This window comes from Mus caroli, unplaced genomic scaffold (assembly GCF_978045245.1).
Source record: "Mus caroli unplaced genomic scaffold, Mus_caroli_1 scaffold_16, whole genome shotgun sequence".
In the NCBI taxonomy this organism is placed as follows: domain Eukaryota; kingdom Metazoa; phylum Chordata; class Mammalia; order Rodentia; family Muridae; genus Mus; species Mus caroli.
In genome coordinates, this window is record NW_028227271.1 from 24,463,966 (window position 1) to 24,491,901 (window position 27,936).

Consider the following 27,936-nt stretch of genomic DNA (forward strand, 5'->3'; position numbering starts at 1 on the left):
CAGCATCACCACACTGCCTTCAGCCTGTCCAGCCCACCCACAGCATCACCACACTGCCTTCAGCCTGTCCAGCTCACCCACAGCATCACCACACTGCCTTCAGCCTGTCCAGCCCACCCACAGCATCACCACACTGCCTTCAGCCTGTCCAGCCCACCCACAGCATCACCACACTGCCTTCAGCCTGTCCAGAGCACCCACAGCATCACCACACTGCCTTCAGCCTGTCCAGCCCACCCACAGCATCACCACACTGCCTTCAGCCTGTCCAGAGCACCCACAGCATCACCACACTGCCTTCAGCCTGTCCAGCCCACCCACAGCATCACCACACTGCCTTCAGCCTGTCCAGCCCACCCACAGCATCACCACACTGCCTTCAGCCTGTCCAGCTCACCCACAGCATCACCACACTGCCTTCAGCCTGTCCAGCCCACCCACAGCATCACCACACTGCCTTCAGCCTGTCCAGCCCACCCACAGCATCACCACACTGCCTTCAGCCTGTCCAGCCCACCCACAGCATCACCACACTGCCTTCAGCCTGTCCAGCCCACCCACAGCATCACCACACTGCCTTCAGCCTGTCCAGAGCACCCACAGCATCACCACACTGCCTTCAGCCCGTCCAGCCCACCCACAGCATCACCACACTGCCTTCAGCCTGTCCAGCCCACCCACAGCATCACCACACTGCCTTCAGCCTGTCCAGCCCACCCACAGCATCACCACACTGCCTTCAGCCTGTCCAGCCCACCCACAGCATCACCACACTGCCTTCAGCCTGTCCAGCTCACCCACAGCATCACCACACTGCCTTCAGCCTGTCCAACCCACCCACAGCATCACCACACTGCCTTCAGCCTGTCCAGCCCACCCACAGCATCACCACACTGCCTTCAGCCTGTCCAGAGCACCCACAGCATCACCACACTGCCTTCAGCCTGTCCAGCCCACCCACAGCATCACCACACTGCCTTCAGCCTGTCCAGAGCACCCACAGCATCACCACACTGCCTTCAGCCTGTCCAGCCCACCCACAGCATCACCACACTGCCTTCAGCCTGTCCAGCCCACCCACAGCATCACCACACTGCCTTCAGCCTGACCAGCCCACCCACAGCATCACCACACTGCCTTCAGCCTGTCCAGCCCACCCACAGCATCACCACACTGCCTTCAGCCTGTCCAGCTCACCCACAGCATCACCACACTGCCTTCAGCCTGTCCAGCTCACCCACAGCATCACCACACTGCCTTCAGCCTGTCCAGCCCACCCACAGCATCACCACACTGCCTTCAGCCTATCCAGCCCACCCACAGCATCACCACACTGCCTTCAGCCTGTCCAGCCCACCCACAGCATCACCACACTGCCTTCAGCCTGTCCAGAGCACCCACAGCATCACCACACTGCCTTCAGCCTGTCCAGAGCACCCACAGCATCACCACACTGCCTTCAGCCTGTCCAGCTCACCCACAGCATCACCACACTGCCTTCAGCCTGTCCAGCCCACCCACAGCATCACCACACTGCCTTCAGCCTGTCCAGCCCACCCACAGCATCACCACACTGCCTTCAGCCTGTCCAGAGCACCCACAGCATCACCACACTGCCTTCAGCCTGTCCAGCTCACCCACAGCATCACCACACTGCCTTCAGCCTGTCCAGCCCACCCACAGCATCACCACACTGCCTTCAGCCTATCCAGCCCACCCACAGCATCACCACACTGCCTTCAGCCTGTCCAGCCCACCCACAGCATCACCACACTGCCTTCAGCCTGTCCAGCCCACCCACAGCATCACCACACTGCCTTCAGCCTGTCCAGAGCACCCACAGCATCACCACACTGCCTTCAGCCTGTCCAGCTCACCCACAGCATCACCACACTGCCTTCAGCCTGTCCAGCCCACCCACAGCATCACCACACTGCCTTCAGCCTGTCCAGCCCACCCACAGCATCACCACACTGCCTTCAGCCTGTCCAGAGCACCCACAGCATCACCACACTGCCTTCAGCCTGTCCAGCCCACCCACAGCATCACCACACTGCCTTCAGCCTGTCCAGCTCACCCACAGCATCACCACACTGCCTTCAGCCTGTCCAGCCCACCCACAGCATCACCACACTGCCTTCAGCCTGTCCAGCCCACCCACAGCATCACCACACTGCCTTCAGCCTGTCCAGAGCACCCACAGCATCACCACACTGCCTTCAGCTTGTCCAGCCCACCCACAGCATCACCACACTGCCTTCAGCCTGTCCAGCTCACCCACAGCATCACCACACTGCCTTCAGCCTGTCCAGCTCACCCACAGCATCACCACACTGCCTTCAGCCTGTCCAGCTCACCCACAGCATCACCACACTGCCTTCAGCCTGTCCAGCTCACCCACAGCATCACCACACTGCCTTCAGCCTGTCCAGCCCACCCACAGCATCACCACACTGCCTTCAGCCTGTCCAGCTCACCCACAGCATCACCACACTGCCTTCAGCCTGTCCAGAGCACCCACAGCATCACCACACTGCCTTCAGCCTGTCCAGCCCACCCACAGCATCACCACACTGCCTTCAGCCTGTCCAGCCCACCCACAGCATCACCACACTGCCTTCAGCCTGTCCAGCTCACCCACAGCATCATCACCACACTGCCTTCAGCCTGTCCAGCCCACCCACAGCATCACCACACTGCCTTCAGCCTGTCCAGAGCACCCACAGCATCACCACACTGCCTTCAGCCTGTCCAGCTCACCCACAGCATCACCACACTGCCTTCAGCCTGTCCAGCCCACCCACAGCATCACCACACTGCCTTCAACCTGTCCAGAGCACCCACAGCATCACCACACTGCCTTCAGCCTGTCCAGCTCACCCACAGCATCATCACCACACTGCCTTCAGCCCGTCCAGCTCACCCACAGCATCACCACACTGCCTTCAGCCTGTCCAGCTCACCCACAGCATCACCACACTGCCTTCAGCCCATCCATCCCACCCACAGCATCACCACACTGCCTTCAGCCTGTCCAGCCCACCCACAGCATCACCACACTGCCTTCAGCCCGTCCAGAGCACCCACAGCATCACCACACTGCCTTCAGCCCGTCCAGAGCACCCACAGCATCACCACACTGCCTTCAGCCCGTCCAGAGCACCTGGTTCCTGCACAAGCTCAATGGGTCCACACAACCTGGAAGCAGGGATCTGTACAATGAGGAAAGTGAGGTCCCAAACTAGGTGGTGAGCACTGTCACCTGTGGAAGAGGGATTCCTGGAGGCTCTATTCCCCCCGGCTCCATCAGGTGCACAGAGCAGACAGAACCACAGCATGCCCGTGGCAGCACCCCCACCTGGAGGGCTGGGCAGGGAACATGACACTGTCAACTTAAAACAAACTTTTATTGTGAATGCTGGTCTTGTCAGTCCATGGCCATGGGGCAGTGGTAACTAGAAACAGCTGGAAGGACAGGGAGGGAGGGAAGAGCAGTCAGGAGCAGAGGACAAAAGAGAGCTTGGGAGAGGAAGTGGGGCTGTAGAGGGCTCCAGCCAGCTGAGGATCTGTCCTGGCTGAGAAGGAGCACCCTAGCTTGAGGCGGTGGTACAGGGCTGTGCCCACACTGCTCTGGGCAGCCCACCGCACCCTAACCCAGTAGCAGGGCTTTTGATGGCCTAGAAGGGTCTGCACTGCCACCTGCCCTTGTATACCCCAATTGGGGCATCAGGGCTCAGACCCTTCACTGCTATGTGGCATGGCTGTAGCGGCTGTGTTGGGTGACATTGGGAAAGGAGCATTTCTAGTCCCGGCTGAACTCAGGAGCACCTCCCCGCCCCCACCAAAGGAGGTACTACAAAACCAGGAAGACCCAGTCTAGTAGCCCGGAACTCTGAGGCTCAGCCAGAGATCTAAGTAGAAACAGGAAGAGCCTCCTGCGGGCACAGAAGCCAGAGCAGCCAGGGCCAGCCAGGCAAGCCCAGGATTGTCTCTAAAGATGAGCCCACCTAGTTCTTTGGATCCATGGCAAGGGTCAAGAGTCAGAGTAGGTGGTCCTACAATGTAGTCCCCACGACCTCCACACATCACAGGTGCCACTGAAGAGCTTGGAGGAAAAAGGGGAGACGGGAGGCCGCCACCATTTCCCATTAAACTCCCCAAATCACAGACTAGGGGAATCCCTGCTCTGGCAGAAACTGCTAAGCCCAGAGGTTGGCCCCAAAGAAGGGCTGCTAGCTAAGAGGGGCCATTGGCCAGGGAAGACAGGTGCCTTAGGCTCTGAGGTTCCCTAAAGGTTCTGAGGATCTCATTGAGACAAATACAGGCAGATGGAAGGACAGGCAGGCAGTCAGCTCTTGGAGGCTGGTGTCCAGCTAGGTCCGAAACGGAGACTGACAGGGTCAGTTGCACACCTGCACACACCTGCTATAGGCGTGTGCGTGCACACACTCACACAGACACACATAGACACACAGATACACACATACACATGGGACAAATATATAATAAAAAGATAGAAATTAAGGGCCCAGATGTACGAAAGCCGTGAGTAAGGAAGGTGGCAGGTGACAGTCAGTCCTCAGACATCTAGTCCCTCCTCATCCTATAAATACAACCCCCCATGGAAAATCGGGGTGTGGCAACAAGGACTCTCTGGCTGCGGACTGGAGTGGGCCGGTGGTGGTCAAAGATTCTCTGCCCAGTTGGTGACAGTGGCCAGTGAGCAATGAGGATCCCATGGGTGGTCAAATGGACCTGGGGGATATTCAGCAGCCGCTGGCAGGAGTCACACAGGCTCCCTGGGGCTTCACCTTGTGGCGCTGGCCCCCTCGTCGCCGGCCCCCACTGCTGGGCTTGGGCTAAAAGAAAGAAAGCAGGCACTTGAGACGTGCTGGTCCTCTGAAGCAGGGCCAGGTAGTGGAGCAGGCAGCAGCCTAACCTGATCAGCTTAGAAGGGGAAATGGAGTCCCCCTGGCAGATATGGATTTGCATGGTACTGGTGGGGGAGCTAGTCAGAGAAAGGGGACGGGAGCCGGGGAGCACTGCTGCTCACTGGAAGGAGGCTTGGATGTCACACTAAGGACTGAGGGGTGCAAGGGGGAAGGAGAGAGAATGGGGAGGGGTGGAAGAGAGGAACATTAGTCCTGTGCAATAGTAAGAGACACACACAGGACAAGCATCAGGGAGACTGGCACCAGGCCTCTGTTAGGTCAGGAAAGAACTGGAAAGAACAGGCAGGTGAGCCAATGGAGAGGCCACCTCCTGCATGCTGACAGGTGCAGTAGGAGCCTCTAAGGCAGTGTCTCTTAGCTGTGTTGGGTCTCCGTCACACACAGTACCAGCACACCCACATATTATTATGAAGGGGAAGCCTTGGCTGGGCATGGTGGCTCCCATGTATGACCTCAGCATCAGAAGAGCTGAGGTAGACAGGAGGACTGCCCTGAGTTCAAGGCTGGTCTAGCCTACATAGTGAATTTCAGGCCAGTGTGCTATACATAGTGAGAGCCTATTAAAAATATATATCAAAACAACAAAAAGGGGAACCTTGACATTTTTCTATTCTGCTTTATTTAGTTAAAACCAGACGCCACTCAGGACCAGTTAGATTGTCAGCTTTGCTGCTCCCACCACCATGCCCGAGGTCAAGAGAGGCCCTGCTTACCTGTGGCTGGAGCCCACTGGTTGAGGCAGCCTGTGCAGTCCCAGTTCCTAGTGAGGAAGCTTCATCTCCAGTTGGGGGTCCCCCTGCTGCCGGCACCCCACATGGACCTCCTTCCTCTCGTTTGCTCAGGGGACCCTTTTTTGTGGACTGCATTTTAATCTGCTGAGGCTTGGAGTTCATGGGGGAGTTGTTGGTTGTCTGGAGGAGCTGTGGAGGCCAAGTGGATAGCAGGAAGTCTGAGTGCCTGCCCAGGTCTGAGCGAGGCAGGGCCATCCCAGAAGGCAGAGCAAAGAGGCCTCCCACCCTGCTCTGAGCCCAGAACCCCAGGACCAGTACTGATGCCTTCCCTGCCTGGAAAAGATTCTGGGCCCAGCTGCTATTCCTGCAGAGAGCTCTCGGAGCCTCTGCTACCCTACCCTCAGCCTAGCTACCGAGTCAGGATCTGGGCTGTCCAGAGTCTGCTATGGACTATACTTTAACTTCATGCCCTCTGAAGAAACAAAATAAATGTCTGTCAGAAATCATAAAAGCTACTAGCTATGAGCAACTGACTCAGAATCTTCCTCGTGGCCCAGGCTCAATCTCAAAGACAGCAGGAAAGAGGATTGGTTGGATCCACAGGTCGCCACAGTGGGTGCTGTAGCATCTACCACACTGTCAAGAAGCCCAGCTCCTCCAGGACAGCCTGAGGGAAGTTTTTCAGGAAGAAAAGGCAGCCTGAGGTTCATCCAGTCTCAGACATGGAAGATATGTCTTCCTCTAAATGGAGCAGCAATCAAATTCTCTACCAAATATCCCACCCAAGATCATGGGTGAAGTTCACAGCAGGTAGAAGGTGGGCTCCAGAAAACACTCGAGCACCATGGGACCTTCCAACCATGCCATGTGCCTGTGGTACCCAGCACTCACTCCAAATGGATCTACCGTGCTATGGGAAGCCCTCAGGCATCGTCCCAAGAAAATCCCCGGACTCAGAGGTAGCAAGCACCTCAGCGGCCAACTCAGGCTCCCCGGGTACTGTCCCACTACCTCCTATGGAGGAGAACTACACTCCAGTGCCACCTTCTTCAAGACAGCCTCCACAGTTCAAGACAGGCCTAGGGACAAATCCGGGGCCAACAAAGTCATCCCTGAAGCCTACCCTGAGCACTGGCTCAGCTCTCCCAGGGCAGGGACAACACCTCTGTCCCACAGTGAAGACAACTCATGGTTACTGGGCTAGAGCAAACTGAAGCTTCCTTGGGCAGGTGAGGCTACCCCATAATACCTTGGTGATGGTGCCAACAGCCTTGGTTCGACCTTCCCGGAACACCAACCGCTGGTCTATGTGCAGATACTCGGGGGTCTTGATGAAGCGGAAGTGGACAGTGGCCTTGTCTCCTGTGCGCAGACAGTCTTTATCCATGCTCAGAATTGTAGCTGTTTGCCGGATGCTCCCACAGTGTACTGCCAAGAGAACCAGGGTCAGGACATGTGAGACCTACCCTGTGGCCTCTGCCTTGAGTGCTAGCTCCAGGGCAGGAGAAGAATTCTGAGAGCCGGGCACAGCAGGGCAGTCTACTTTCAGATCTGTTCCTTACTCACTCCTTCCCAGGCCTATATGGCAGAGCTATGGACACATACGCCTTCCCATAGGACTGTTTCTTTTCTTTTCTTTTTTTTTTTTTTTTTTTGAGACAAGGTTTCCCTGTATAGTCCTGGCTGTCCTGGAACCCACTCTGTAGACCAGGCTGGCCTCGAACTCAGAAATCCACCTGCCTCTGCCTCCCAAGTGCTGGGATTAAAGGCGTGCGCCACCACCGCCCGGCTCAGGACTGTTTCTTGATACCACCAGGCACACAGCTATGTTCAACAACCCCAGCTAAATGAATACTGGCACGTGAGGTACCCGAGCATAAGAGTGACTCTCAGAGTATCTGCAGTACTGAACAGCCAGTACTGCTCAGGGCATGAACTATAGGAACGGCTTTGCTGAACAGGATAGAGAGCTGTCTTGCCTGAAGCTGGGGACACTGGCCTTGGATTGTGGAGTTCTTTAGGGAGGGTGCTAGCTCAGAACCTCTGGGCTGGCAGGACCTTGGACACCTACCCATGGCTTGGTATCGTGGACTAATTGTGGTGGGGTGGTGGAGGACAAGGATCTCAGCCTCAAACTCCCAGGAGGCCTGAGGATTCAGGCGTGGGGACACCATCACCATGCCTTTCCGGATGGATGAGCGCTTTATCTGAAAGGAAAGAGGTGAGCCCAGCTCAAGGACCAAGGTGTCTTCCAGCCTGGTCCCAGAGAACAACATGTCTCTCCAGGAGTGGAAACCACTCCAACTCAGCCCTGGCCCTCACTACCACCTAAAGCAGACAGCACAAGGCAGCCTCCGTGCTAGGCAGCAAGCTAAACACAGCTACTAGGAGGCAAGAGAGACTGTACCAGAACTCAGCCTTCCAGCTGCTGGGCCTGAAGCGCAGGCAAGCACTAAGGAAGAAAGCAGAGGTGGATAACCACGGGAGAGGACAAACCACATGCCACTTTTCCTGGTCATTTTGGCATACGGGATGGTAGGTGGCCCCAGAGCTACAAGCACACACCCCAAACCCCAGGAGATGGAAGACTGGGTAGCCAAAGTATGAGCAGATCCCACCCATCCAAACCCTAAGAAGGATGGCACCGTGTGCAGGAAGAATGCGCCTATCTGGCTGCACTGTGAGCAAGAGCTAAGTGCTCAGGCCACAGCAGGAGGAGCAGAGCCCACAGCACACAGTCCCAGGGACGAGCCCTGGCTTGGAAAGGTTACCAGGCTATGAGCTTCAGTCTCTTCCTCTGTGAAAACAGGGTCAGTAACCCGCACCTTGCAATACAGCCACAAGAACTGGAGACAGCAGGCTACATGGTCCAGACTTAGTGGAGTTCAGGAAGAGGTTTAGCCTCACTCACCTTCTTCAGTGCAAAGGAGGCTGTCTGGCCCCCGCGCACCTCCTTGACTGGCATACGTTTTCGATGGATTGACTTGACAGCAATGGACAGGAAGTTCCCCAAGGGGTCTGGGCCCAGCAGCAGTGTGTCGTTCAGTTTGATCAGGCCCCGCAGGGTGGTCCCAGACACCACTGTCCCCACGCCCTGCAAAGGAGAAGACCCAAGCCTAGTGTGCTCATCCCCACTACAGACTCATCCCAGCCACGCACCCAGTGCGGGCCTGGCCAGAGGCACTTACAGGGACGGAGTAGGTGTCATCTATCTGGAACTCAGCAGGCTCCTCCTCCCGGTAGCTGGTGCGCGGGGACAGGAGGTTGAGGAACATCTTGAGCAGGTCAAGGTTCTCACCTGTGACGTTGGAGATCTGGAATATCGGGCACATCCTGAATGGGGAAGAGATAGGGGGAGAAGTGCTCGGACAGCCAAGACTGCCATCTGTCACCTAGTCCCTTTAGCTCTACTCTTTGTGACCTGCTTGTCTCGAGATCAGGAATTATGCATTGCAAAGGCCTCACAGGCTAGATTCAAAGGAGCTGGAGTGGGCTGAACAGAGCCCCTCATTAGACAACTGTTGGCATTGAACACAGCACCAAGCCAGGAGGCAGGTTGCTCCCTATGAGGCCCTGGCTCTGGCCAAAGGGAAGGAACTGTTATCAAAGATGACCTTGGGGGAGGGGGTTATTGGAACATATATTTAATCCCAACACTTAGGAGGCAGAGGCAGTGAGTTCAAGCCCAGCCTGGTTTACTGAGTGAGTTCCACGACAACCAAGGTATCGCACAGAAACCCCCATGTGGTGATTTAAGTTTGGCTCCCATAGACTCGTGTTATTTGAATGTTTGGCCTACAGGGAATGGCACTAGTAGGAAGTGTGGCCTTGTTTGAGTAAGTGTGGCTTTGTTAGAGTAGTGTGTCTTTGTGGGTGTGGGCTTTGAGGTCTCCTATGCTCAAACTACGCCCAGGGTGACCCAGTCTTCTGCTGCCTTTTGGATCAAGACATACATCTCTCGGCTCCTCCATCACCATGTCTGCCTGCCCGCTGCCATCCTTCCCACCATGATGATGATGGAGTGAACCTCTGAAACTGTAAGCCAGCCCCAATTAACTGTTTTCCTTTATAAGAGTTGCCTTAGATGAACTAACCACTACCCTCAGAGCTGTGTCTCTAGCTACATATGTAGCAGATGGTAGCCTAGTTGGCCATCAATGGGAGGAGAGGCCCTTGGTCTTGCGAAGATCATATGCCCCAGTACAGAGGAATGCCAGGGCCAGGTTGGGGAGCAGGGTGGAGGGAGGGTATAGGGGGCTTTGGCAGTAGCATTTGAAATGTAAATGACGAAAATATCTAATAAAAAAATAAATAAATTGAAGAAAAAAAAAGAGTTGCCTTGGTCATGGTGTCTCTTCACAGCACTAAAACCCTAAGTCTCAAACAAATACCAACAATAACAACAACAAAGACGATCTTGGACCCGTGAGCGGAGGAGCAGTGGACTGTGTTCAACAAGTGCCCGATAAGCATCTAGCAATGAAGACTCCCTGAATAAATGCTAAGCTGACCTGGGATTAGGTGGCTTTTGAGAAACAGTATAAAAAGTAGTGAGTCATAAAAAGACAGGGTTCCACCAGCTGGCCACAGACTGCTGCCTTCTATGCCCAGGACGCCAGAGCCCAAGCACCCTCAGAGGAGCGTGAGGGTTAATTATGGTTGCTGACCGGACTGGATCTAGAATCAACTGAGAATCAAGCATCCTGGTGGAGTTGAGGCTATTTCTGGGAAGAAGGAATTGTGTAAGGAAGCTCCTCCCCCAGGAAGGCAGGGCTGTAGCTGTGTAGAATGATGGGAGGCCCCTAGTAATGCTTGGTCATGGAAGTTCCTCTAGGAGCTCAATTCAGAGCACTGAGCCCAGATGCAAAGGAGTCCAAGAGAGAAGGCATACGCCTGAATTCTAGCACTCTGGAGGCAGAGTTTGAGATCTCAGTTCAAGGCCAGCCTGGTCTACAAAGTGAGTTGCAGAACAGCCAGGGCTTTGTAGAGAGATTCTGTGTCAAGAGGCCTAAGGGAGAAGCAGCCCCACCCTTGCCCACCCACCCTCGCTCCTTGCTAGTGAGTGCACCTATTGCTACAGCTGCCATGGCTGTCTGCCTTCACTGACATCACAACCCAGTCTCTTTGGCCTTGCCACATGGAATAAAGACTAGAAGCTACCCTGTGTCCTTGAGGCCTTCAGCTTCAGATTGGAACCTAGGATGCCTCCAGCCTTGTGGATGACGTAGCTATGAAGTTCCCAGCCTCTCCACCAAGCAGACAGCTACTGTTGGACATTCAGCCCGTAGCATGTAATCCAACCTAATATATCCTGTGTGGTATATATTTACTCCATTGATTCCGTGCTTCTAGAGAACCCTGGCCAGTCCAGGAAGTTAAACACCCCCACTTCCTAGGTAAGGATGCCGAGGACCCAAATGATACTCCAGCCTGAGGCCAGTAATTCAGAATGTGAGCCACATGATACCGGCTCCCAACAACACTGCTGGCCTAGGAGACTGCAAGACAACCTTCTACTTCCTCCAACCGTGCCCATGAGACCTCATGCCTACTGGCTGCTTCAGGCCTATAGCTCACTTTGGCTGGGCTGGCAAGGGCGCCTGCTTAGAAGCAGGTGCTTCTCCACCCTTTAGCTCCCCCCACCCCCTGTTACCTCTCAGAGCTGAAGTTGGAGGCTGTGACAATCACATCATCTTTGCTCTGCACCAGGACAGGGATCTTCCGGCAGCCTGGTGACTTCAGCAGGCGCTGTAGCAGCTTCAGGGTTTCTTAAAGGGTGAAATGGAACAGAATTAGGGGACATGGCCTTCTCTCTGGCCAGACTTCCAGGGTAAGACAGGTGCACTCAATACTGATGCAAACAGGAGTCAGACAGACAGACGGACCAGTGTTAAATGCCACAATGCCTGGAGAAGCAAAAAGGACGATCAAAGGTGGGTGGGCACACGCTGCTAGCATACAGAGAGCATCTTCTCTAAGGCCATGAGTCTGGACACACAGACCAGTGACTGGGGCTCCTGAGGATGATGCTCTTTCCCACAATGCTCTGCTTCCTGGAAGGTCTCATCTCAGGAATATCCTGGGCATTCACAAGTCTGTAAAACCCTTTTGCTTTTTGTTTTGTTTGGGACGGGGTTTCTCTGTATATCCCTGGCTATCCTAGAACTTGCTCTGTAGACCAGGCTAGTACAGAACTCTCAAGAGGTCCATCTGCCTCTGCCTCATGAATGCTGGGATTGAAGGTGTGCACTACTACCACTTAGCTGCAGAGATCATTCTTTTGAGAACTTTTTTTTTTTTTTAAGATTTATTTATTATATGTAAGTACACTGTAGCTGTCTTCAGATGCACCAGAAGAGGGCGTCAGATCTCATTACATTAAGGATGGTTGTGAGCCACCATGTGGTTGCTGGGATTTGAACTCAGGACCTTTGGAAGAGCAGTCAGTACTCTGAACCACTGAGCCATCTCTCCAGCCCCTTCTGAGAACTTCCAATAGGACAATGCGCCATTCGACTTGCAACACCACAGAAGAGGAGAGATGCAGAAGCCTAGTCCCAAGGCCTGTGTATGTGTAAGCTTTGGTGTAACCAGACTCTTTGCCCAAATTCCTCCATATACATCCTGCTTCAATGGTACAGCCCAATGCCTGCTGCTGGGGACATAAAGGGTGTGTGGGCAGGGGTGGCAGACTAGAGATTGCATAGATCCTACACTTGGAAGCAGGAAGGAAAAGAATGGAGGGAAATTCTAGTCAAGAGCTAAAGAGGGGAAGAAGAAGTAACAGACTCCATCTGATGGACACCGAGGCTAACCTACTAGCACAGATGAGAATGCAGAAGGTGCTATCTGAGTCTCTGAAGCAGTCCACCCCGGAATGCAGTGTCAACAAAGCCCAGAGGATGCTGTGGCTGGAGGCTTCACTTACCTTGAAGGATGTTGGCAGGACACATGTCAATCTTGGTGACAACCACAAACACAGGTACATTGAGTGCCAATGCCAAGCCCAGATGCTCCTTGGTCATCCCCACGATGCCAGCATTGCTGCCCACCTGCCACAACAGAAAGGAACTGTCAGTAAGGGAGAGATTGCTGGGCTGTCAGCAGACCCCAGCCTGCTGGGGAAAGCCTGTCTGACGAAGCCTGCAGCCCCAGCCACTCAGAAGCCTGAGCCTGAGGCCTGCTTGGGCGACAGAGAACCTTCTGGACCAGCATGAGAAACTCAGTGACACCCTGTCAAGAAAGAAGAAAAAGGTAACAAAAGGCTGGGGTGTAGCTTAGAGGTCGACTGTGCCTAGTACCACAGACCCAAGGTTCAGTTCTCAGTACTGCAAAAAACAGACCAAACTAACAAAACCCCAAATCACCAACAGCAAAACCCCAGAGGAGTCCTATAGCCAATAATAGACAATTCAAACAGTCTGGGAAGCAGAAACACCTATGCTCCCACAGTGCATTCAGTTTAACATCCGTGGTCGGCAATGAACGGATCCCTGGCTGACCACTTCTGCTTTAGAGGGTCACATGATGCTGGACATCATAATGGAACACTTGCCAGTATGAGCACACTGTTTCTCTGGGGTGGAGAGATGGCTCAGGGGTTAAGAGCACTGGTTGCGTGCCAGGTGTGGTGGTGCACACTTTTAATTCCAGCACTTGGGAGGCAGAGGCAGGCGGATTTCTGAGTTTGAGGCCAGCCTGGTCTACAGAGTGAGTTCCAGGACAGCCAGGGCTACAGAGAAACCCTGTCTCAAAAAAAAAAAAAAAAAAGAAAAAGTAAAAAGAGAAGAAAAAAGAGCACTGGTTGCTCTTCCATAGGGCCCAGGTTTATTTCTCGGCATCTACATAGTGGCTCACAACTGTCAAAAACTCCAGTTCCAAGAGATCCTATGCTCTCTTATGGTCCAAGGGTACAACCCGTGAGAGTTGTTTCTTCGAAGGATGCTCCCCTGGTAGCAGGCTAGGTAGCAGATGTCTTCAGCTACTGAGCCATCGAGCTGGCCCTCCTCATTGCATTTTCTTTGTGTACCATGCAAGTGAATGCTTACTAAAATAGACGTCCAAGAGACACAACCATCCTGTGCCTGTGTGTGCCATCCTATGCCTGTGTGGCACTTTGAACATGCTAGGACACCTTGACTGCGTAGCTTTTACTTGCTTCCACAGCATGCAGGGGAGTCTCCAGAAAAAGAAACAGTACTATATGTAACCCAAGCTGGCCTCAAAGCCATCATCCTCCTGCCTCCACTTCCCAAAGGCTGGGATTCTAGGCATGAACCATCAGCACGCTGTTATTTCTCTGCTGTGAAGTGCAAACTTGAGGGTTTTCTGGAAAGTCGGCTGGATGGTGATTTGCTGGGGCAAACATGTGAAGGAATATTTCATTAAAGTGGACACAGGTGTGAAAGGCTAAGGCCGACTTAAGGAATGTTTTGCTGAAGCAGACACAGGAGAGAGGATGTTCTGCTAAGGGGAGGACGTGAAAGGACACGTGATGAAGGATTCTTTGCTAACGACGTGCATGTATTGGTCCGCCTTACACTGCATAGTTGAGCTGCATTTGTCAGGACTCTGGTGGTGTGTGTAGACACTTCTGAGGACATGGGCTGATTGGATGCACATGTTGGGGGAAGACACGTGCTGAGGCAAGGCTTATGGAGGATTTGTGGTGTTTGGAGGGTATAAACACGACTCACTGAATGATGGAGACAGAGCTTGGCTTGCTGGTACAGCTAGCTGTGCAACTCTGGTGGGTCTCATGTCTCCGCTGATCTTCGCTTCCCTGAGAGAGGCACAGCTTCTCCTGGTGTTCCTGTAGGACCCTCCTGCTGACTGGAGCTGAGGCTGAGGCCTGGCTGTCTCTGCTAGGTCGTGACACAACTGATGCTAACCTGATTCTACCCAACTGGACTGCTGGTGGATCCATGAAGTGTTTATGAGTGGTTGGAGCTGCCGACCTGTGAACTGAACTGCTGATTTCTAGACAACACAGACTGGAGTTGCTCCAAAGAACCTTTCCAAACAGGTCCACTCCCCACCACGCACATTCCCCACCCCTACCCCCACCCCCGTCCTGTATCCTTTCATGTCCACTACCTCTGGTGGGCTACAAGGGAGGTTAAAGCATTTAAGAATCATCATTAAAAATAAAGTTTGAAATTATTAAAGTTATACTGCTGTCTAAAGAAGTCTAAAAATGGATGATAGCCTACAACTCAGACAGGAAAATGTGGTTTGGGGTGAAGAGTATCCCGACATTGTCATTACAGCTCAGCTAGACAAAGCTTTTTATTGTCTGAAGAATGTGAGTCTCTAAGTAAAGACATGACAAGGAGATGCACTAGGCTACGGTCCAATAGGAGCACGTCTCTCCAGAGATGCTAGCTAGCTCATGTGGCTCAATCACTGTACACACAGTGAAATACATCGGACCTCACAAGTTGTGCAGTTATTATACACGCTAATTTATTACAACACAAACAAAAAAGGGAAAAAAATGTTGGTTTCTAAACCCTTCATGTTTAAAAGACACAGCCTCATTGGTTGCTCATGCCTTTAATCCCAGCACAGGAGACAGAGGCAGATGGGTTTCTGAGTTCGAGGTCAGCCTGGTTTGTGAAGCTAGTTTCAGCAAAGCCAGGGCTACACAGAGAAACCCTGTCTTTAAAAACCAAAAATAAAATAAAATAAAAACTAAAAATATATTCAGGATAGGATTTTTATTTTTACTACTACTACGGGCTGGAGAGATGGTTTAGCAGTTAAGAGCACTGGCTGCTGTTCCAGAGGACCCAGGTTCAATTCCCAGCATCCACAAGGCAGCTCACAACTGTCTATAATCTAGTCTCTGAGGAATCTGACCTCTGTGGATACTGACATATGTGGTACATCGATATAGCAGGCAAAATACCCAGACACCTAAAATTAAGGAGATATAAACATTTTACATTATTCTTGGTATGTGTGTGCATGTAGAGGTCACACGTGTAGCAGGTCAGAAGCCAACTTGATACCGCCAGCTCTCTCCTACCTTTATGCGCTGGGATCAAACTCAGGTCACCAGGCTTGCTTGGCAAGCCCTTTACTCACTGAGACATCTTTCCCACCCTCCAGATTCCTAATGGCCACAGCCCAATGGCCTCTATGGACTTCCAGATGCCTTTTGGTATGGCAGCTTTCCTCAGTCAAGAGCAGGTAACTGCCCTTTGAGAGGAGCTGCTACAGTCCCAAGAAGAGCAGGCGGAGAGGGCTGGGCATCCCCCAGCTCAGGTTGCTCCCTCTCCTCTGCAGTTTGAGGCTTGGCCTAAGAACCTGCTCATGGGGCAGCTTGAGCAAGTTTCCTCGGAACGGATGCCTGTGTTTACCACACTCAGTAGCCCAGGCAGCTGAGGAGCCAGGAGGGTGGAGGGGCTCTAGGAGGACTGTGACAGGAAAACTCACTTGCTGTGCGTGGGTGCACACTCTCTTGCTCCCTCCAGCTTCTCTGAAGTGGTACAGGAGCTAAGCAGAGCGCATGTGCACACAGCAAAGCCAAGCCTCTTCCCTCCCCCTTCTATGTGATGCTAAGTGATGAGCTGCTCAAGCATCCAATCAAGAGCTCTCTGTGAGCCCTAGGACCAGGGAGCCCTACTTCCCACTGTGCGTGCCACAGGTGAGCAGCACAGGGCCAGGCCCAGAGCAGCTTCCCCAAAAGAGCTGTACAATGGCTGCCATATCTCCTTTGTAGGCACTGAAGACACTACCTCAGGCCCTGCTGACTGCTGCCCTTGGTTTCTGATGTGAGGGTGCCCTTTTCTTCCCTAGGTCCATCTCAGAGTGCCACCTGGGGTCACCCTCTGGAAGTACCCCAAGGTGAGGAGAAAACACTCTGAAGGCACAAAATAAGGAGAAAGCCTCTCTGCCTTTCCAAAAGGAAACCTGCGAGGTACTGTGCTCTGTACGGAGAGTTCCCTCCCTGCTCTAAACCCAGGAGAAAGGTCAAGGTTTGCCTGTGGAGAAGACCACAGAGCTCAGAGGACAAGGGCTCCCTGAGACTGCAAACTTGCCCCCACAAGCAGACCTCAGTCTCAGATGGATCCCAAACATTTGCATAGCATCCCCAGGTCCCCTTGTGGGGGGAACCGCACACTTACCATGAGCATGCAGAAGTCAGGCAAGTGGCCAGTCATGCCAAAAACAGTGGTCTTAAGGTACTTCTCGTGGCCAGCCAAGTCGATGAAGGTGATCACTTTAGAGGACTTTTCACAGATCTTTGTCCATTCGAGGCTGCCACCATGGCTGTCGGGCTTGTTCACTACATTGCCTTCGCTGTCAAAGCCCAGAATGTCATTGCCCACACTGCTGGTTCGACCAGATTCAATCTCATGTTTGTGGCGAAAGAGTTTTTGGCGGGCAAAGCCACGGCCATTGTCCAGCTCCCCGTGTGTTAGGACTCCCAGGAGTGTGCTTTTGCCAGCATCCACATTGCCCACCACTGCCACCCTGCGTGGACAGGAACCGGATGTGAGAGCTAGTTCCTGAGGAGACTACTCAGCCCGAGACTGGGCCCTGAGCGCAGGCTCACCCTAGCACCCTGGCTAAAAACTTCCCTGTTCAGGAAGAACACAGCAGGAGATGCTCCTGGAGCTGTACCCAAGGAACACAAAGTTAGTCAGGAGTCCTGGCTCCTTTAATACCAACAGCCCTACCCCCCTGCTTTGGGAACACCCCCAGAGTTATGAAAGGCATAATTTTCATAACTTCTAGCATCCCAAGCAGACAGTAAGCTGAACAGGGGGCCACGGGATACATGGCCGGGCCTTCTCCCACACGTCCCAGATGAAATACCCAGAGATGGAGCGCAGAAGCAAAGCAGAATTACCAAGACCATGGGTCCCTGTACTTTCCCATCTTAGGCAGAGGCAGAGCTGACAGACAAGTGTCCCAGGCCCTACCACACTCTCTGTGAAGACCCCAAGTCACGCAGCAGGGCCCCTGCAAGTGTTCTGAGACCTTACCTGACCTCCAGGAAGTCATTGTCTCCGACTCGTTTCCTGACTAGGTAATCACGCACACGGCCGCCCGCTTCTTGACGTTCTCGTAAGAGGATGACATCAGCCTCTATCTGCTCCGCCATGCTCTTCACGGTGGCGTAGGAGGCCTCCATGTCAGCTTCACTCAGCCCGTACTCAGTCCCATCTAGTGACAAGAGCCCAGACGTCAGCAGGAAAGGGAGTCCTGACCAACCAGCCTGCCAACTCTACCTAAACAGACTCCCTCCTGGCACTGCAGAAAAACAGCAACAACTCAGGCACACACAGAGTTAATGTGGCAGGGCCACAGCTTCCCCTCATATCTGGGCACTGAGTAAATTCATTCACAAGTCACTGAGCCTCTCCTTGAAGTTATGCCAAGCTTTATACTGGGTGCTGGGAATATAGGTGCCCTCAGTGAGCTCACAGCCAGCCCTGAGGGAGAAACAAAGAAATTAATTAATCTCAATGTGATTGGAGTACTAACTACCCTGTAGAGCTGAAGGAAGAGAATGCGAAGCAGAGTCTAGGGATGTGGAGGGAAGCTGTGGTGTGCTGACCGCAAGCCAGGTCTGTAGAAGTTGAGACATGAACAGGTAGAGAAAAAGCATCGCCCCAGAGAGGCATGAGCAGTCAGGGACTGGGAACAGGCACGGTATGTGAGGAATGGGACAGGTGTCGGAGATGACAGTGAAGTGGAGGCTGCTATGACCCCAGACTGCAGCAAGCGTGGGGGGTCAAGCAGGACAGTAACATGGTCAGAGCAAGGCTGGCTGGAAGACCTTCTAGGCAATAAGCAAGAAGCCAGAAGCAGGAACTCAGCAAGGGAGGAATTCCGATGCCCTAGGCAAGCAAGGAAGGCAGGAAGATGGAGGGAGACTAGGGTATGTCTCAGACAGCTTTTAATTAGGACGGCTCAGGTACTGTATCCAGCCACCAGCTGGAAAAAGAATTGGAGCTCAGGATGTGAAGGAAGCCAGGAAAAGACTGATCACCTAGCTTTCCAGAGTCTAAGAACAGCAGCACTAAGGTGCTTCCAGGTAGCATGGGGTTCGGTACCCACTACTCCCTCAGCCCCTCTCTCAGTTCCTTGTAAGCGAACCCCATAGCAGGGTACCCTTTTCTGTTCCACCAACCAGACACCTTGCCAGGCCAAGCCTGCTGCTCTACCTCCTCCCTCTCAAAGTCCCCAAAACGAGCTCATCTATTCCAAGGAAAAGAAAGCCACTCCTCTGTCACTGTCTCTGCTCACACTCTGAGCTACCAACTGTCTCTTGTGATCACCAAGGAACTCAGAAGATGAGCCAAGCCTTGCTGACATTCCTCCCTGGTGCTTTAAACTCCTCCTAGAGGAGCTGCTGTCACCAAACATCACCCTGCCTGCCATTCAGCCAGAGATCTCTTGCTGTCTCTCCTGTCCCCATCGCCCTGAGTGCCAGCCTCTGCTAATCCACCCACTAAAGACCCTCTTCTTCCTCCAACCTTTCCTTTCAGCTACGTCTTTCTATGGCCTCAACTGTCACTGCCAAGACTTGAGAAACACATGGAATCCAGTGGTCTAAATGAGAACCCCTAGAAGTCTGATACTCAGTTCACCCACTCATCCTTTAAGCAGTGGCACACAAATGTTCAGCATCACTGAAGCACTGTACGCTCCCTGTCACCCTGCAAGGCAGGCTGAGCTGTTGCCTTTAATAGTGAAGAAAACAGCCTGACAATTCCAGCACCCGAGAGGATGAGGCAGGAGGATCATAAATGTGAGGCTCGGGCTGGAGAGATGGCTCAGAGGTTAAAAGCACTGACTGCTCTTCCAAAGGTCCTGAGTTCAATTCCCAGCAACCACATGGTGGCTCACAACCATTTGTAATGGGATCTGACGCCCTCTTCTGGTGTGTCTGAAGCCAGCAACAGTGTACTCATATACATAAAATAAATAAATCTTAAAAAATAAAATAAAATAAATGTGAGGCTCCCCTCAGACAAACAAAAGGGGGGGAGGGAAGACAAACAGGGTAAACAGAAAGCAGATCCTTAGGAGCTGGGAGGCTGTGGAGGGGCCGCAGTGTAAACCGGGGTCCTCTGACTGCAAACCTGAATGCTTTTCCTTCCTACTTGCTGTTGCTTTCTCTGACTGGCTGTTCCGTTTCTCTTGCTGTCCCCATTCTAATAAAGACAGTATTTTGCTTCTGCTTCTATGCATACGTAAGCGTAACCCTTTCATCAGCCCAGCCCTGCTAATCCCAGGTCTTTACGGTGTTCTTTTGCTGCCTAATTTGGGCCCATATTCTACTAAAGAATTTATCTCAGTGAAGCTCGTCTGTGTGCCTCCCCACTGCCCATCCAGCACAGCACCCACACATTAAGCTCCCAAAGAAATCATAGTGCACTCGGGAGGCAGAGACAGGTGGATTTTTGAGTTCGAGGCCAGCCTGGTCTACAAAGTGAGTTCCAGGACAGCCAGGGCTACACAGAGAAACCCTGTCTCGAAACACCAAAAAAAAAAAAAAAAAAAAAAAAAAAGGAAAGGAAAGGAAAGAAACCATAGTGCTTACACTGCCACTGCTACATAAGAATCTCTGAATGACTTTCCAGAACCAACACAATTCCTTCCAGGTTCAATTCCCTTAAGCCCCGCCCCCGTCATCCTACATCCCTTAACACAGGCTCCCTTCTGGGCTCTATCCCAGTGCAAAGGTCCTGGGTTGGGGCTGGAGACTCATCCTAAGTCCTGGACAGTCCTAGCTCTGCCCTCATTTCTCACCCTAGACAGCAGTCGATCAGCATCTGTTCAAAGGCTCCACAAATACTGGCCCCTCCTTGCAACATTTGCCACTTGCCACTCCTTGCTCTTGTGCAAACGTCTTTTTACACACGTCTCCCCCCTCCCCCGCCCAGGCTATAGAAGCAACTTGAGGACGGGGGACTATATCTTAACCATTTTCTGATGAATAGTTTTCCTACCTTAAGCACTCAAATGTCTAGAAAATATAAAACAACTGAACCAAGGACAGGCAGAGGGTTCGGAATGAACGGCAGAGCTCTAGTGCTGTCTGAACTAGGGAAAACTGCTATCCTCACCAGACTATCTACCTACCTCCCTGCTGCTTTCTAAGCTAGGGCCAGCACCAATGTCACCTTGACCATCAGAGCTCTGATTATCCTGGTCTAGCACACACCACTTTTATTGTGTTAGGAGTAGACAAAAGCCAAGGAGAAAAGCCAGAGTCCAATTACTAAAGACAGTGCCAGCCCTCATCAGATTTCTCTCCTGCTAGCTCACTTACCTTTCCCACAACACTCTTCTACACAAGTGACAGCTTCCCAGGCTTTGGGGACATAAGTCTCAGCTCTTTGGCATGAAATTCAAGGACCATAAGTGGACCCTGCCCACATGTTCAGTATCCCTGGACCTCACATTCTCCTCTCCTTCCTAGAGTACATCTGGCCCTCCAATGCCACCATGCCTCTGGGCATGGGGTTTCCTCGGCCCATCGCCACTGTTCACAGGGAAGCAGCTCCTTTGTGTGGCTGTTGCTGACGCCCGTGTCTCTTGCTGTGCCATCTGTCACTCCACTGATCACCAGGGTTGATTACGCTGGTCTGGCTGGCTAAGCAGGGATGCCTGCCCTCTCTCAGTGCTCCCTGTGTGTACCTCCAGAAGCTGTGCTCAGTAGAAGAGGACAAACTTCCCTGACAGAATCATTGGCAGTCATGGGTATAATGAGACAACTGTGCTCCCCGCTCCAACCTCCGAATGAGCGCTCAAGTCATGTCTCTTTACAAAGCAATCCCATAGTAAATCAGCTACAACCTTGAACCCTGAAATCCCGGCAGTGCTAACACGAACACCTCTGTGCCAAGGGCGCTCCTGGAGTGCTCACGGCACTCACCGGGGCACCGTGGAATCATTACTCATATTTTTGTACTATTTATTTTGAAAGATTTGAGTTCTAATTAAGTGTGTGTGGGAATGGGCACATGAATGTGCTCAGAAAGTATCAGATCCCCAGGAGCTGGAGTTATGGGTGGCTGTGAGCTTCCAAGTGTGCGTGGGAACTGAACTTTGAGACCTCTGGAAGAGCAGTACACACTCTCCAGCTCATTACCTGCATTTTAAGGCAAGGAAAACAGTCAACAGGCAAGCCCAGACCTCCCAGGCTGCAGACCCTAAACCACTGGACCATTACTGACTTGCTTCCTAAAACATTAACCTTAAATGAAGAGCATACAGGCATAGCACAGTCCCCTGGATTGTGTGCATTGCTGTAATATGCTTATCTGGGGAAGATTTCTCCCAGGAAAGCCTCCTTTTCTCAGTGGAAGGCCCTAGTGGAGGGGGTACAACACCTTCACACGGAAGAAGCTGGAGACGAAGCTGACCTCTGGGGGCCTTGTAATTGACTCAGTCCTGTTTGATGCTCAACTTGTTTAACCAGTTGAGATCTCTCTCTCTGCCTCCAAAGAATCCGGCAGAAGGAGTTACCAAGATGATGTGTGGCTAATGCTGGGGTGTGCTGCGATGGTCCAGTGAGTATCTGACATCTTACCTTCTGAAGGAGGGTTAATTAGGTATGAGTTGGTGGCAATGGTAAAATTCAGACTGCACTAAAGGATGGGAGAAAAACTCTGCATGGCGTGGCAAGGTCAAAGTCAAAGCGTCAAGAATTCATGGCCAGCCCCTCTTAAACAAACACTTAAACAAATACTGAACAGTCTGGGGCTTTACAGACTCACCCCACCACTTGTCACAACTGACCTTTATGTGGCTTCCTACAACGTAGGAAGTGACCTATGAGTGGTTTGTCTTCTTAGAGCAGGCCAGAGATGCACCTGTCAAGCTTACAGGAGCAATCAATGATTTCTTATCACCAAGTCCACAGGCCTTTTCTAAACCAGTGGCACATGGCAATGCTGACTCGCTCCCTCCCTGCCTTGGCAGGTGACCCCTTAGCCTATCTCTTGAACCATGCCTTCTTTTAAGTGTAGGGTTGGCAGGAGGGGAGGAGAAAGGAGATAAGGCAGCAGGCATGGTGGGATTCAGGAGCCAAGTCTTTGTCCCTGGCTGTCATCTTTGCTCCTTGGGGTCGAAGACCACCAGCTTTATCCTGCTTTGTTTGGTTTTTCATTGCTGGGAATAGAGTGCAGGGCCTTGAACACACTAGGTGAGCCTCTGACTGCTAACCTACAAGCCCAGGGAACCAAATTTTAGGCGCCCCAAAGAACTTGGAAAGCATCAAGATTTGGAAGATCCCTAACACCAAAGGTCAAAGAGTTGAAGAACAATTTCTTTTTTCTGCCATTGTAGAGGACTCAGCCAGGCCTTGCCTAAGAAGCACTGCCTCTGAGCTACTCCTCCGGTCTGTTTTATATTTTTATTTTTAGACAGAATGGTTTGGAATTGGCCATCCTCCTGCCTCAGCCTCCTGAGTGGCAGGATCACAGGCGTGCATTCCCAAGCCTGGCAAAAGGCCTGTAAGAGCTCCTTAACTCAGACTCAGTCTGCCAATCAACTAGTCTCTGCCTTCTGCAAGACTGCTAAGCAAAGAAAATGGCCCTAATGATGCACACAGGCCCGGCCTGGGCTTCTTGCAAGCGATCCTCAACCACTTCAGTTTTCATTTCAGCAAAGATAATGTTGTAATAAAGATGAAGGTAGTAAGTAGGTTACTGCATTGAGGGTATAAAACTATGAGGTCTGGACGGTGGGATAGGGGCTGGACAAAACCAATTCCATAGTCTCATCTGGGACATGGGGTCTGCCTTTCTCTAAAACTGTCAGCTCTGTTAGGATGAACAAGTAGGTTGGAGGACAACAACCAGAATGGTCATAAGTCTCCAAGCCTCACGAGATCTAGGGGCCAGGAGGGACCTCTGTTATCACAGCTATCCAGACTGAGGGCAGTGTGTGGCCTGGGCCACAGCAGCTCAACAAAAGGGGGGAATCCTGAGTGTCTTCCCCTTGCTGGTTTCAAGAAGAACCACAGAGATCCCCAGCCAAGAAGGAAAGAGAAAGCAGAAAGAACCATAGACAGGGCTAGAGAGGAAGCAGGATTAAATCAAGAGCTAGCCAGGACCTCCTCCCTGACCTTAGACAAGGTTTCCTTGCTTAACACTTCAATTCCCTGCATGCCAATGAGGAATCCTGAGGTGGAGAGGAAGCATTTCTAGGGCCCCCTGGGCAGGTGGACCCCCAAATTTGTCCTGACTGCTAACACAGGGACTGATGTTCAGTTGCTGGTCCCGCCCTCCAGACAGACCTGCAGGTACTACAGTATGGCCACACAAGAGACACATGAGAGGAAAGGGTGGTGGTGGGGAAATGGGCGCCTAAAAATTGTTTCAAACCAAGGAAAGGAAAACTATGCTCACCTGATCCCTGCCCAATGACATATATGGTCTCTCCGCATCCCTCGTCCATCCTCTCCCACATCTGCCGAAGTAGGCTGTCATACTGCTCTGATGTAGGGCTCACTAGAACCAGCTAGAAGAAAAACCAACAGCCTTAGAACCACACTCACTAGAAAGGGCCACAGCCAAAGCTGGTCAACAGCCTGACCAAAGACCCTGACCACACCCCAGGGCACCCGACTGGGACACAGCTGCGCAGCCCCTTACACACACACACACACACACACACTCGCCATCCCTCCTTAAACAGCCTTATACGACCCAGACGATATACTGAAATGAGTATGTGTCTGTGCCACAACCCGTAGGAGGAAAGGCGTACACAGCCCACTTCCTGTAGCTTCACAAGAGGATTGGGTCCCACACGAGGGAGAAGACAGTCTGGCACTGTGAGGAAGCTGTCCAGCAGTGCTTTGCACCTCTGCGTGGTCTTCTGCCTGCGGTGTGCATCAGGGAGTTCAAGGGCAGATTGTTCACTGACAGCCATGCCCTCTACCCACAGCCCAATGCTCTCATAATAACAGAAGAATTCTGGTCTACCTTGTCTGACTCGCTTACTACAGTGAAAACTGCCTGCAGAAGGCTATCTCTGTCAACCAAACCCTACAGCCACTAAGGTTAGTGTTATTAGAACCACAGCTGGGCAAATCCTATCAATAACAAAGTATCAACCACTTACTTGGGGAGGCCTTTACCACGAGGCACGACTATGAGACCTCGGACAAAGAACGTAACCTCTCTGAATCTCAATCTTCTCGTCTAGAGGGTAAAGTATAAAGCATCTGGGCTAGCTCACGTCTGTAATACCAGCGCTGGAATTCCTGAGGCAAGAAAACTGCTATGTGTCTGAAGCTAGCCTGAGCTATAGAACTAGAGCCCGTCTCAAAACAAAACAAAAGCATCCAGGCCAGGCTCAACTAACATGCATTTCAGTTATCTTCAACAAGTCATTTCTTCAGGAACTTTGCATGAGTCTCATACCATTCACCAGTAACTGTGTTTCTTGCTGGAAGCTCTCAGAGCCTTAGCTCCCCTCCCCTCGTTTAGCTATAGTGAGGGTATACATATCTAATGTCTACTCCTTTCAGGACTTAAATCTATTCAGTTCACCCTTCTCTCCTCCACACTGTCAGCTTTTGTTTTCAACACATACACACACACACTCAATTTCAAAGGATTTCTCCAGCTCCTTGATGAAGTAACAGTTCCTTACTCCAGGCAATTAACTAAAATGGTCAAAGAGGTCCCACCCTCTTCACAGCTCTGTCCCAATTTCCCACTGAGCTTTCAGGTTTCTTCAGCTCCCTGACCATGCACTGACATCCAGCCAGTACATTTCCAACAGGCCATTTGACTCATCAGAGTTCAGGATTATAACCCAGTTGCTGCCGGCGTTACACTGTCTCTAGCATCTTGCTTGGATGGAGGTCTCCCTGAGCTTGTCCACCCTTATGATGGTATTAGAGGCACCAGACAGGACCATCATGACAAAAGATGCTAGTTGGCTTCCAAGGGCCCAGCAGAGATTAGAAGGAGAAAGAACAGTTGGGAATTGCTTACTTAGGTTGGGGGGAAAGGTTCTTTCCAGTTTAGAGCCAAGTTTTATGTAGCATTGCCATCATGAGATGTCACATTAAAATCTCCCATCCAAGTAGTAATCAGACCCCAGCCTGCTTAGCTTCCGAGATCAGACGAGATCAGGCTCGTTCAGCATAGTATGACCACAGACATCAAAGCTCCATAAAATCTCTATTGTAATTATCCTACAAAGCGCAGGGGGTGGGGCTGCTCTATCTTCCATCAGCTGCTTTTTAATGCTCACAGGGAATTATCATCTATCCAGTGCAAACATTTAGTGAGTCTCGGATATGCATCTGGGACTATAATGGGTCTTAACATTCTCTTCTAATTTTTTAATTTTATTTTTTTAATTTGTGAGACAGGGTTTCTCTGTGTAGCCCTAGCTGTCCTGAACTCACTTTGTAGACCAGGCTTGCCTCGAACTCAGAAATCCACCTGCCTCTGCCTCCCAAGTGCTGGGATTAAAGGCATGCACCACCACTGCCCAGCTCTCTTCTAATTTTTGCAACACATCTGCATTTTCTTGATGAGATGCTGGAGAAGTGAGAGGTTAAGAAAGTTTCCTAAGGTCACAGACCCTTTTAATGGCAACAGTTGGAAGGGAAGCCCAGTCCCTCCCTTGGCATCAGTTTCTTTAGTGATGTTAGACACTTTCTAAACACCAGTAACATCTTGTAGTTACTTTCTTATTTTCCACAAGCCAAGTAAGTGGTGAGATCTTCATTTCTGCCTACCTTCTCAACATCGCAGAAGATGCTACTTAAAGATGCCCTTCCATATTGCATGAATACAAGAGGTGGCTCCACTCCTAAGTGTCAAGGCTGAGGGTCATGCCTATTTTTTTTTTTTTTTTAATTATAACAAGGCAGGGTGGGGGAAGGCGACGAGTGCCACGGTGTACGTGTGGACATCAGAGGACAACCTGTGGAAATCAGTTCTCTCCTTCACTAGGTGAGTCCAGGGGATCGAACTGAGGTTGTCAAACTTAGGAGGCAAGCCCCTTTACCTGCTGAGCCATCTTGTCAGTCCCATCTTTTTATTTTATTTGGGTGGACACGGAAAGAGGACGCTCCTCGGACATCATTCTCGCCGACTGAGCAACTACTTTCTGTTTACTTTCCAGAGACCAGGAAGAGAAACTGCTGCCACCCCTTAGACTGGCTACCTGTCTTCGTGAGTATCCCGCCCCCTGCCCAAGCCACCTTGACACTTGGTCCTCCGGGATGCTCCTAGAAGAGGAAGACCCTGCGTCTCAGGGACCCCCCTCCTGGGAAGAGCGGGCTGATCCACACGGGGACAGGGACACAGGGCGCGCGGCCCGAGTCGGGAGCCCCGTTCCACGTGGCGGAGCCAAGTGGCAGCGATCGAGGCGGGAGCGGGAAGCGCGGGAGGCCGGGTGGACGCTGCCCGGTGCGGAGAGTGGGCCCGGGCCCGGCAGGTTCCGGAGAGCGGCAGCTGGGCGGGCTGCATCCCTTCGGCGCTCCCGTGAGCCGTGTCACTGGACAGCCGGCTGCCCGCCGTCGCCTCGGAGACCGCCCGGCCCCTCCGCGTACCCCTGGCCCCGCCGCCGCCTCCCGGGCCTACCTTGCTGGTGAGGTCCAGCTCCGGCTCGCCGTTGAGCGCCTCGCCGTCCTCGCTGCAGTCAGAATCGAAGCCGCCATGGAGTCGGGCCGCCGCGGCGGCGGCCCGAGCCGCCCCCGGAGAGCTGGGCTCGGGGGCGAACATCGAGGCCGGCACCGGCGAGTCCACCGGGGAGCGACTCCGCTCCGCCGCCATCTTTAAGAACTTAAGCTAATTCGCAGCCGGCCGCCCGCCCTCCCTCCCTGGCTCATTTAACTAATTTATGCTCGGCCCGCCCCCTTTGTTAGAATAATTTATGCGCGGCTTCCCCCTCCTCCGGAGGCTGTCACGAATCTCTAGCGGAGACACAGATGACCCAGTCTCTCATCTACCAATCGTCGCAGCGCTCTCAAATACTTTAATAAATAATTAATGAGACCCAAACCCTAACAACAAATGTCGTAGTGGTCGGGAGCCTTGGTCCCACCTCTAGTGGGGCCAACACAGCGTGCACGCTACCTGCCTGGATCCTTTCCGCCAACGGGAGCGAAGCAGAGGTTTGACTGACTTGACAACAATCCAATGAAAAGAGGCATCCATTCTTTACTCCCCACCTCACTTTCCAGAGGCGGGGCCAGCCTCCAAATCATACTGCAAAACAGTCCCGCCTGGAGCCTCTCAGAATGATGGACA

At 52.4% G+C, this 27,936-nt stretch overlaps 1 protein-coding gene across 1 annotated transcript; it reads right to left on the reverse strand.

Annotated features, from left to right (window-relative positions):
- Positions 1-3,388: 3,388 nt before the first annotated feature.
- Positions 3,389-27,489, reverse strand: Gtpbp1 (GTP binding protein 1). The gene is made up of 12 exons (XM_021183679.3): positions 27,268-27,489; positions 24,064-24,175; positions 17,680-17,860; positions 16,816-17,164; positions 12,612-12,735; positions 11,337-11,451; positions 8,872-9,016; positions 8,595-8,777; positions 7,755-7,890; positions 6,933-7,111; positions 5,666-5,872; positions 3,389-4,859 (listed from the first exon to the last, which is right to left on the reverse strand). The coding sequence occupies exons 1-12, from the start codon at positions 27,457-27,459 to the stop codon at positions 4,767-4,769; spliced, it is 2,016 nt and encodes a 671-aa protein (XP_021039338.1). The 5' UTR covers positions 27,460-27,489; the 3' UTR covers positions 3,389-4,766.
- Positions 27,490-27,936: the final 447 nt, after the last annotated feature.

Excerpts from the sequence above, each read along its gene's own strand:
- Gtpbp1 (XM_021183679.3), bottom strand. The coding sequence starts at position 27,459 with ATGGCGGCGGAGCGGAGTCGCTCCCCGGTGGACTCGCCGGTGCCGGCC. Across the intron at positions 17,165-17,679 it reads AATGACTTCCTGGAGGTCAG|GGTGGCAGTGGTGGGCAATG; the intron begins GTAAGGTCTCAG and ends CTGTCCACGCAG. Across the intron at positions 7,112-7,754 it reads TCCACGATACCAAGCCATGG|TACACTGTGGGAGCATCCGG; the intron begins GTAGGTGTCCAA and ends TTCTCTTGGCAG.